The sequence below is a fragment of the Eschrichtius robustus genome, chromosome 19 (assembly GCF_028021215.1).
Source record: "Eschrichtius robustus isolate mEscRob2 chromosome 19, mEscRob2.pri, whole genome shotgun sequence".
NCBI lineage: Eukaryota > Metazoa > Chordata > Mammalia > Artiodactyla > Eschrichtiidae > Eschrichtius > Eschrichtius robustus.
The window spans coordinates 1396797-1406584 of NC_090842.1; the positions used below are offsets into that span (position 1 = coordinate 1396797).

The following is a 9788-nucleotide window of genomic DNA, read 5'->3' on the forward strand; positions in this document are numbered from 1 at the left end:
GAGCTCAGCCGAGACCCGCCGGGGAGGGAAGAAGAGCGAGCGAGGCAGTGCGCACCGCCCGAGGCCTGGGGTCCCGGCCACATCTGCGCCGAAGACCTGCGGGGCGCTCTCGGCTTGGCCGAACTGGGCGAGGATTTCCCCGAAAGTCCGGCCGGGGCTGCGTAGACGCCGTACTCCATCAACCCTGACTCGCACCTGGGCCCCGCGCGAACGTCCTTGAGGCGGGGACGCCAGTGTTCAGGGCACAAGAAATAAGCACGTGTCTTAAGACCGACCGCAATTAAGATTCGATGAAATACGGTACCTCCTACGGGAGATGGTGGGTCCCGCCCACCCGAACCCAGACCCGCCCCCTCGTTCCACGCAGGCGCGGAGCCGCCTTGGGCGCCCGGCCCCGCCCCCTGGGGGGCTCCTCCCCCACCCCGCGCAGGCGCGGAGTCTACTAGCCCGCTCGTGCCCAGGAGACGCGCGGACGCTGCGATGGCGGATTCCGAGCTGCAGCTGGTGGCGCAGCGGATCCGCAGCTTCCCCGACTTCCCCGTCCCCGGCGTGCTGTTCAGGTACGGGCAGCCGGGCCACGTGGGGCGCGCGGGCGGAGGAACGGAGGGACGGACCGGGCCGCGCGACCCGGGATGTCGGGGCGCGGTGGGCTCTTCGTGGGCTCGAGAGTCACCAGGCCTGTCCTTGCGTGCCAGGGACATCTCACCCGTCCTGAAGGACCCCGACTCCTTCCGCGCCTCCATCAGCCTCCTGGCTAATCACCTGAAAAAGGCCCACGGCGGCAGGATCGACTACATCGCGGGCAAGTGGAGCGTCAGGGGTCCGCCGGGTCCCCGGACTCTCCCTGGTGCTGCTCGCGTCTGCTATGAGGGCGCAGGGTCGGGAGTCCTTTACCCTGGGCAGGGTGGCTTTGGGGGTCTTCTAGGGGACCCACCAGATGCCCCAACGGTGCTTGGGTTGTAAGAACAGACCCGTTGCCGCATCCCGACTTTGCAGCCGTGAGAGGCGCGACAGGCCTCTCCAGCGGCCGGGGAACGCCTCTGCTGGGTGGGTGCCGGCGGCGGGCTGAGGGCAGGCACGACAGATGGGGCCCCAGAGCTGAATTTCCCCAGGGGGTGTCTGACCAGAATCCACTGGGCCAAGCGTGCTTTCTTGTTTTACCAGCGGGCGTTGAGCGCCTGCCGTGTGCCAGGTCCTGTACCCAGTGGTGGGTTTTAGGAAAACCCAGGAGATCGTGGAAGATCCTGGCAGGTCCTATTTCTCTTTGAGAGCCCCACCCCTGATCCTTCCTGGTTCTTGGATACCCTGAGGGGCCACAGCACTGCCCTGTAGGCTGGAGGGCTCCAATTTGTTGAGTCCTGCAGAGGATTCTTCCCTTCAGAAGCTGTCCCTCCCTAACCACACTCCCACGTGGGGAAGAGGCCCTGAGCTCCCCCATCACAGCTCAGTCCACCCCCGGAGGTGGCCGGCGCAGTCACTGCCTCTCCTTCTGGACTAGAAGCTCCTGGGGCAGACGCTGAACCGCCTGCTAAGGGTGTTTCAGGTACCACCAGCCACTGGTGAGCAGCTGAGCTTTGGAAAGAGGTTAGGTGACTTACCCAAGGCCATACGGCTATTTACACTGCCGGCTATTTACACTGCCGTGTACGGAGTGGCTCCTGCCCAGCTCCTGACCTCTCCAGCACCCAGCAGTCCCTGTGTGGTAGGTGATCTGTCAGTGTTCCCAAAGTGGATGGATGTCATTGGTCTTTCATCTGGAGGCAACAAGGCTGTGTGTCCTGGGTTGTGATGGCTACTTGTCACTGTTCAGCCCTGACCCATGGGGACCCCAATGCTGCTGTACCACACAGCTGTCCCCCAACACCCCAGGTCTCGCCGACAGGCCTAGACTCCCGTGGCTTCCTGTTTGGTCCCTCCCTGGCCCAGGAGCTGGGCTTGGGCTGCATTCTCATCCGGAAGCGAGGGAAGCTGCCAGGCCCCACTGTGTGTGTCTCATACACACTGGAATACGGGAAGGTGAGAAGGCTGGGGGCTGCCTCTGTGGACCCTCCATTCCCAAAAGGAGAGTCGTGGACTCCAGTGGAGCTGCCGTGGTTGGTTGGAGTGGACATGGGAACTCAGAGAGGCTGAGAAGTTGGGCCAGGCTGGCAGAGCCAGGAGACAGGGTGGGTTGGAACAACTGCGGCCCAGGGGGTGGCCCCTTGTCAGTTGCCGAGCTCTGCACACCAAGGCCGTTTTGGGGAAGCTCGTAGATCACGTGCCCGCTTTCATCTGCAGGCTGAGCTGGAGATCCAGAGGGACGCCCTGGAGCCAGGGCAGAAGGTGGTGGTTGTGGATGATCTGCTCGCCACTGGCGGTGAGGATCTTCCCCCAGCGAAGCGGGCCCGGCGTCAGGGTCTGGCGGGGGTGGAGGATGGGTCTCAGCACTCTAGTTTCCCAGGGCCCGTCTCCACACCACCCCTCCCTCCCCAGGAACCATGCGTGCAGCCTGTGAGCTGCTGGGTCAGCTGCAGGCCCAGGTGCTGGAGTGCGTGAGCCTGGTGGAGCTGACCTCTCTGAAGGGCAGGGAGAAGCTGGGGCCTGTGCCCTTCTTCTCTCTCCTGCAGTACGAGTGACCCCGGCCCCAACCCCGCACCAACTGGAAAAGAGGATCAGCCTGGGCGGCTGCAGCGACCCCCACTGGCCACCAGGGGGACCAGAAGTCCAGCGGGGGGTACTTATGCGTCTGTGGCTAAGTGGTTTTCTCCTGAGCGGGGCTGCTGCCTGGGGGGGCCTGCTGGGGCTTCTGGAAGCCCCAAGGCCTGGAGCTGCAGGCTCGTTGACAGTGGAATGAGAATGAGAATAAATGACTTTCTAGAGCGGAGTCTCCTCCCCAGTGTCAGTGTGGGAAGGTGCAGGGGCCCACCAGGCAGGCTGGGCGCTTTCTGACATTAGCATTTGGTGGTTCTCAAGCCCTGTGAGCCGCCGTCTGCACACACAGGGCAGCCCACCCTGGCTTCCCCTGCTGCTGTAACTCATCACGCACGCGTGTGGACTTCAAACAACTTTATCTTACAATTCTGGAGGCCAAGTACAAAACTCAGAGTGTGGGTAGGCAGGGCTGGTTCCTTCTGTGGGCTCTAGGGAGAACCTGCTTCTTGGTTCTCAGCTCTTGCTGGCATCTTCCAATCTCAGATTCACCATCTGCCTGCCTCCCTCTTACGAGGGCCCTGTGTGACACCCAGCCCACCCAGATACTCCCGGACCACCTCAGGATCCCACGTGGACACCTGGGAGGGTTATCCGCCAGCCACACTACCCTCCCCGCGCCCCCCCACTTCCCTGCACCGTGTATGAGGGGGGCCTCCACCACACTGGCCAGAAGCCCTCGAGCCCAGCAGCCAGAGCCCTGACCCTCACGGGGACTCGGGACAGGGAAGGCAAAGTGCATCGTGTTCCTAGTGGAAGTAAGACACAGGCCCAGCGGCCCGGCAGTGTTGGCACCTGTGCGCCGGGCTCACAGCGCCGCCTCGGCACGGGCAAGGCGGGCCAGCTGTGCCATGACACCTGCCAGGTCAGCGGCCTTGTCCAGCTTGACGTAGGTGTCCGTGCGGATGCGGTGGAGGCTGAGCCAGTCGGGCAGCAGCTCAGAGAGGAGCTGCACGTGCTTCTCCATCTCCCCTGCGGAGGGGGGGGCGGCACGTGAGGCTGGGTGTCAGGGCCCTGTGAGGCCTCCCGGGACAAGATCAGGAAGGACTCCAGTAGTGACCACACAGCCTTGCCGAGGAGCTGGCCCTCCCGCGGAAACCCCGCGGTGGGAGGCGCCCAGCAGCTGAGGGACCAGAGACCTTGGAGGCAACAGGCAAGTCCTACGGGGCCTGGGGGCCGATGGAGGGACCACAGGGGAAACAAGGCTGGTTGGGTTGAGAGGGTGGGAACAGCCCCTCAAGGCTGCAGGAGACGAGGGGGCCAGACAGCCTCAGGAGGTGAGCCCAAGGGTACGGTGCCCGCCCTCATCTGGGACGTGGGGAGGGCCCTGCACGTACCGGGGCTCATGGCCGCGCGGTAGCTGCCCGCCATCCTGGCGCAGGCCACCTCCATGGTGAGCGCTGGCTTGCGCTCCGACACGAAGACGCTGCGCAGCACGCGGGCCAGTTCGGGCAGCCGCTCGAGCCGCTGCAGCCGCTGCTCGTGCTCTGGGCGCCGCGTCATCCGCGCCAGCTGTTGCTGCGCCTCCTTGGCCCGGATCTGCCGTGGGCATGGACGGTCAGGGGGCGTCGTTTCTCACCCCTCACCACCACCCCACGGGGACGCCCAACACTCACCCGCTCCAGCAGGGCCTGGGACACCCCCTTCAGAGCGGCAGGCGGCGTGGCCGGGGGAGTGGCTGGCAGTGCCGGGTTGGGGGGCTGGGGGCTGCTAGGCTGGGCCGTGCGCTGGGCCAGGTCACTCAGAGCCTTCTCCATCTGGAGCAGGTCAGAGGGGAGAGGTCAGGAGACGCCTCCCCCCGGTTCAGCCACAGGGGAGGCTCCTCACACCCCGTCTGTGTGGACCCCCCCCCAAGAGTCCTTTGTCCAGCCCAGGGTCACCCCGGCACATCAAGGGCCTGTGCTCACCGCCCCAGGGCAGAGCCTCCTGGTGGGCGTTGCTCTGCTTGTGGGGAGGGCATGTCCAGCTACCCTGAGGCCCACGGCCAAGGGTGGAGCTTGTCAGGCACCAACGTGGGGGTCAGGCCGCCCTGCACCAGCCTTACCCTGGGTGACATCAGGCTGCGGGCACGGGCCAGCACCTCCTGGGCGGAGGCCAGCTTCTCCACAGCGGGCGGCTGAGGCAGCTCGGCCGGCTCGACATCAGGCACTTCGTCCACATTGAAGCGGGGGTGCCAGCGTGTCAGCTGGTCCTCAGGCACCTCCATGGGGGGGTTCAGGGAGGCCAGGAAGGCCTGTGTGGGAAGGGGGGGCACCAGGTGACCCTTGGCACATCTGCCTGTGGGTTTGCAGAGCTGTCCGGGTTCCTGTCCCAGCTGGGCAACCTCGGGCAAGTTTCACTTCTCTGAGCCCCAGGTGCTCAGCTGGGCTGAGGGTATAGCACAGAGCACCCAGCAGCACCCGCTGGACTGTCCCCAAGCTTCCCGGGGCCAGAGGCTAGCAGCCTCGAGCTCCCTGCTTGTCTGCTCAGGGCCAGGGTCCCCGCCCAGCCCCGCGCCTGCCCACGAGTAGAAGACAGCCGTGGAGAGTGGTTAAGAGAACTCTAGAACTCAGCCTCGGGAGGAGCCCATTTCCTGCGGCGGCAGATGGGGCCGCGACAGCAGGGACAACGTGAGGACCTGAGCCGGGGCACCCGCTCACCCTGTGATGCTCCCGGACTCGGGCTACCAGCTTCTGGCTGAAGACCTGGCGCCGCTGCAGCAGGTGCGACGCCGTGAGCTGGGGGGCCGCACTGCCAGCCTCTGTGGGGAGAGTCCAGGCCTGAGCCCCTGGGCCGGGCCTCCCCAGTCACCCAGCCCACCCCCACAGGTCTCAGACAAGGCCCAGTGCCCGAGGCCTTACGCCCACGCTGAAACCGTGCAGCGTCCTGGGCAAGAACCCGAGGCCCAACACACTCACGCTGGTCCAGCAGCGGCTCGATGGTGAGCTGGTAATCAGACCTCCTGACGCCATCCTTGAAGGTGGGGATGTAGCGCTCCTGGCGGAAGCGGTAGGAGCCGGGGTACACGGTTTTGATCTGACCCACGTTGCGCTCCTCAAAGCGCCTACGGCACAAGGGTGCGGGGGGGTCAGAGAGCCGGGGTCGGAGGGCACACAGACTCCAAGGGCAGGACGAGGCCCTGACCCCCCAACCCCCGGCTCACTTGCGCATCATGTCCTGGACGCCCTGCTTGACCTTGGTGAAGGTCACAGTCTCAGAGCGGTTGTAGAGCATGCTCACGATGGTGTCCATGCTGCGGAACATCTCGGCCAGCACCTGGTACTTGTAGGGCAGCACGAGGCCCGGGGGCCCCGGCTGGGCCAGGGCGTGGAAGCGCTGGTAGGCAGGCATCTGCTCACCACTGCCAGGGAGGGAGCGGGGCCATGAGAGAAGCACCAGACCCACCCCCTCCAGCACCCGACGGCAGGCAAAGTGGTGGGGGAAGACCCCAGGGCACACTGCGCACCAGTTTACAAAGCCCCTACACGCCCACTGTCTCCCGGTCACGAGCACTACCAGGGACAGAGACAAAAGCCTGGCCTCAGACCCAGCTGTCACGCAGGGCGGTCCCCGACCATCCCCAGCCCTGGCTTCCTCGTCTGTAAGAGGCCTGTGATAACTATGTGACCTGGAAGGACAGACACGGTGCCAGGCAGCAGGTCCCGGTAACTGCTGGCTGTCCAGGTGGTCTGAAATTCGCAGGAGCTGGCCCTCTCACAGACGGAGGCGGACACAACTGCACCACGCTGACTCCTTGGAGGGCACGGCCCTACCCCACCCGAACCACCACAGCCCAGCCCCGCCAGGCCTCCCACCAGGCCACCCCTTCCTGGGTGCCTAGCCGCCCTCCCAAGACTCACCACAGCCCGGCTGGGTGCCCCCTGTCCTCCGGCGCGCTGGGTTCCCCAGCATTCTTCTGCGCACTTGCCTTCAGCTCCTGGACCCGTGCCCCCAGCTCCTGTGCCCGCTGCAGGCACGACTTGAGCTCAGAGAGAGTGACTTTGGAAGGCACCTGCGGACACAGAGTGCTGTCAGCCCGCCTGTCACCCCAGGCCAGTCCACCTCCCCTGCCCTCAGTGCAGCCTCCTCACCTTGTCCTCCTGGGCTGCCAGGCAAGGTCGCTGACTGGCTGAGAGGGTGGCCTTCTTTGTCTTCGTGCTTTGGGGAGAAGAGTGCTCTGGGGAGCCAGCGGCAGCTGGGGAACTAGGGCCAGCGACCTGGTGGGAAGGACCCCAAAGGTGATGAAACCACAAGACTCTGGGGTGCACCATCTCGCAGAAAGCAGCTCTCCTGCCCCCTTGGTTAACTAGGCCACGCCCCACTCACAGCCAGGTCGAGTCACCCAGGCCTGACCCCTCGCCCAGTCTCGCAGACGAACCTGGCGTTTACCAGTCCGCTGGGCTCTGGCCCTCCCCCAGCATCTGTCAGATCAGGCACGCCCCCCATCACTGGAAGTCCTCTAGAAGGGAGGCCCCGCGAGGCTACGGGACGCCGCCTGCCAGGTGCGCGTGAGCTGGCCCTAGTCCCTCCTCCCGCGGGGGGCCTGGGTTCGACCCGGGTCGGTGCCCTCCTCCTGGGCAGGTCTCTCCAGCAGCCCCGCCCCCTCCCCACCGCTCCACCAGTTCCCTCCCGTCTGTCCCCCCTCCCCGGCCTCAGTTTCCTCCTCCCCTCCGCGCTCTCACCGCGTTGGCCGGCAGCCGCAGCCTCCTGCGCGCGGGCGGCGCAGGCTCGTCGCGCGTGGGTTCGGCGGGCGAGCGGGCGCGCTTGCGGCTGCTGCCGGGGCCGGGGGCCGGGGCGCGGGGCGCGGGCTTGGCGGGACTCGGGGTGCGCCAGGCCGGCTTGGTGCGCGTCGGCTTGTCCCGGAGCCCAGGACGGCGGCGCGCGAAGAAGTCGGTGAGGCGGCACTGCGCCATGGCGGGAGCGGCGGGACCGGCACTGCAGGACCGCGACTGCAAGACCGCAGGCGGAAGTGGAGCCGCTTTTCCCGCGGATTTTCGCGCCGCGCCCTGGCCCCGCCCCGGCCGTGGGCGGAACCATCGGCGCCTCGGCCAAGGGGGTTGGCGCAATATGGACGGGCCCGGGCGCGTGCGCGCTGGCCCTCTCGGGCTGCGCCTACCGCGCATGCGCCGCAGCGAGGGTCTGGGGTTGTTTGGCGGTCAGTGTGCCGTTTCCCGAGTCCTGGGTGGGTGTGCGCTGGCCGGCACGGTTCCGGGTGGGCGCCGAGCCAGTGCTGTCCTGGCAAAGAGGAAAATGCTACGCTGCTTCCACCTGAAATTTAAATTAATACGGTGCAATGAAGCTGGCGCCCGGCTGCGCGGACTGGGAGGGCGCTGCACACGTGGCCGCGGGGGCGGGCGTCTCGGCGTGTCCTGGGCCTGGCCTGGCGCCCAGTGTCCGGACCAGGACCCTGAGGCTGGTGGATGCGCCTCGAAAGAAGGTGTTCGGCAGTTAGGCGAACGGACCGAGACCACTGAATTGCACACTTCTTTAAGGGTGAAGGTTATGTTTCAATCAAGCTGTTATTTTGAAAGAGAAAGTTGCTCTCAAATGGCGAAATTGGAAAGAAAGTTCTTAAAGCCTGAAGCTTGGGTTATCTGGCAGGCTCAATGTCTGTGGAATTACAGAAAAATGCAGTCAGCCCGGTCCTGAAGTCTGACCACAGGTCTGGGAGGAAACTGAATCACAAGGGTTGTCTTTGGGAGGGGGTGAGGGCTGAGACGGGAGTTTCACTTTGCCATCTCTTCCAGGTTTTCTGTAAGGAGCATGAATCGTGGCTCTACAAAAGTAAAATTTAAAGGAACAGAAACGTCAGTTGGGGTGGTGCTTGCAAAATGACAAGAGTGAGAAAGTTGGGGGCTGATGAGACAGTTTGGTAGAGAAGCATCGTTGCCCACATGTTACAAAGGGCACAGCAACTAGATCCATATTTTGTTAGCAGCCTGTAGCAAGTTATTAGTGGGCCGAGGCCAGCATTTTTAAGGCTACATTTTGTTACAGTTTTGTTTTGGTGTGTGTACTCTGAGCCACCAAGTAAAGTGTGTTTTTTTAAATTTATTTTATTGAAGTATAGTTGGTTTACAACGTGTTAATGTCTGTGGTACAGCAAAGTGATTCAGTTATACATACACATTCTTTTTTTATATGTTCTTTTCCATTATGGTTTATCTCAGGAGATTGGATATAGTTCCCTGTGCTCTACAGTAGGACCTTGCTGTTTCTCCATTCTATATATAATAATTTGAATCTGCTAACTCCAAACTCCCCATCCAACCCTCTCCAGCTCCCACTCCCCGTTAGCAACCACAAGTTTGTTCTCTGTGTCTGTGAGTCTGTTTCTGTTTTGTAGATAAATTCATTTGTATCACTTTTTTTTTAGATTCTGCCAATCAGTGATATCATATAGTATTTGTCTTTCTCTTTCTGCCTTACTTCACTTAGTATATAATCTCTAAGTCTGTCCATGTTGCTGCAAATGGCATTATTTCACTCTTTTATGGCTAATATTCCACTGTCTGTATATACCACATCTTCTTTATCTGTTCATCTGTTGATGGACATTTAGGTTGTTTCCATGTCTTGGCTATTGCGAATAGTGCTGCTATGAACATAGGGGTGCATGTATCTTTTCGAATTAAAGTCTGTCTGGATATAGGCCCAGGAGTGGGATTGCTGGATCGTATGGTACCTCTATTTTTAGTTTATTGAGGAACCTCCATACTGTTTTCCATAGTGGCTGCAACCCATTTACATTCCCACCAACAGTGCAGGAGGGTTCCCTTTTCTCCACACCCTCTCCAGCATTTGTTATTTGTAGACTTTTTTTTTTTTTTTTAGTATTTATTTATTTGGCTGCACTGGGTCTTCATTGCAGCATGTAGGATTTTTTTTTTTTTTTTAAGTTGCGGCAGGTGGGATCTAGTTCCCTGACCAGGGATTGAACCTGGGCCCCCTGCAGGGATTGAACTGGACCACCAGGGAAGCCTCTCACCTGCGTGAGGTGATACCTCATTGTAGTTTTGATTTCCATAAAACGCATTTTTAATCAAAACAGTGGTTGGGGGTTGTAGGCAGGCATCACCCTGAGTCAAAGTGGAGCCTGCTGTGCGTTAAAGAGGGACAGC

At 62.0% G+C, this 9788-nt stretch overlaps 2 protein-coding genes across 4 annotated transcripts; one reads left to right on the plus strand and one right to left on the minus strand.

The window, feature by feature from the left end:
* The first annotated feature begins 438 nt into the window (after positions 1–438).
* APRT (adenine phosphoribosyltransferase) lies at positions 439–2858 on the plus strand. 2 transcript variants are annotated; one of them, XM_068528737.1, is made up of 5 exons: positions 439–560; positions 696–802; positions 1883–2016; positions 2278–2356; positions 2473–2858. In XM_068528737.1, the coding sequence occupies exons 1-5, from the start codon at positions 481–483 to the stop codon at positions 2613–2615; spliced, it is 543 nt and encodes a 180-aa protein (XP_068384838.1). In that variant the 5' UTR covers positions 439–480; the 3' UTR covers positions 2616–2858. The 2 variants fall into 2 exon arrangements, with proteins under 2 accessions (XP_068384838.1, XP_068384837.1); XM_068528736.1 differs by having other exon boundaries at positions 2607–2858.
* On the minus strand, positions 2311–7643 carry CDT1 (chromatin licensing and DNA replication factor 1). Of its 2 annotated transcripts, XR_011071492.1 has the most exons (11): positions 7350–7643; positions 6759–6884; positions 6528–6679; positions 5831–6028; positions 5586–5731; positions 5328–5428; positions 4733–4921; positions 4305–4445; positions 4026–4227; positions 3056–3660; positions 2311–2397 (listed from the first exon to the last, which is right to left on the minus strand). XR_011071492.1 is itself a non-coding variant. In XM_068528735.1 (10 exons), the coding sequence occupies exons 1-10, from the start codon at positions 7578–7580 to the stop codon at positions 3497–3499; spliced, it is 1650 nt and encodes a 549-aa protein (XP_068384836.1). In that variant the 5' UTR covers positions 7581–7643; the 3' UTR covers positions 3031–3496. The 2 variants fall into 2 exon arrangements, 1 of the variants encoding a protein (XP_068384836.1); XM_068528735.1 differs by lacking the exon at positions 2311–2397 and having other exon boundaries at positions 3031–3660.
* Between the last annotated feature and the right edge of the window lie 2145 nt (positions 7644–9788).

Excerpts from the sequence above, each read along its gene's own strand:
- APRT (XM_068528736.1), top strand. The coding sequence starts at position 481 with ATGGCGGATTCCGAGCTGCAGCTGGTGGCGCAGCGGATCCGCAGCTTC. Across the intron at positions 561-695 it reads GTCCCCGGCGTGCTGTTCAG|GGACATCTCACCCGTCCTGA; the intron begins GTACGGGCAGCC and ends CTTGCGTGCCAG. Across the intron at positions 2,357-2,606 it reads TGATCTGCTCGCCACTGGCG|TACGAGTGACCCCGGCCCCA; the intron begins GTGAGGATCTTC and ends TCTCTCCTGCAG.
- CDT1 (XM_068528735.1), bottom strand. The coding sequence starts at position 7,580 with ATGGCGCAGTGCCGCCTCACCGACTTCTTCGCGCGCCGCCGTCCTGGG. Across the intron at positions 6,029-6,527 it reads GGGCACCCAGCCGGGCTGTG|TGGTGAGCAGATGCCTGCCT; the intron begins GTGAGTCTTGGG and ends CCTCCCTGGCAG. Across the intron at positions 5,732-5,830 it reads GTCCAGGACATGATGCGCAA|GCGCTTTGAGGAGCGCAACG; the intron begins GTGAGCCGGGGG and ends CTTGTGCCGTAG.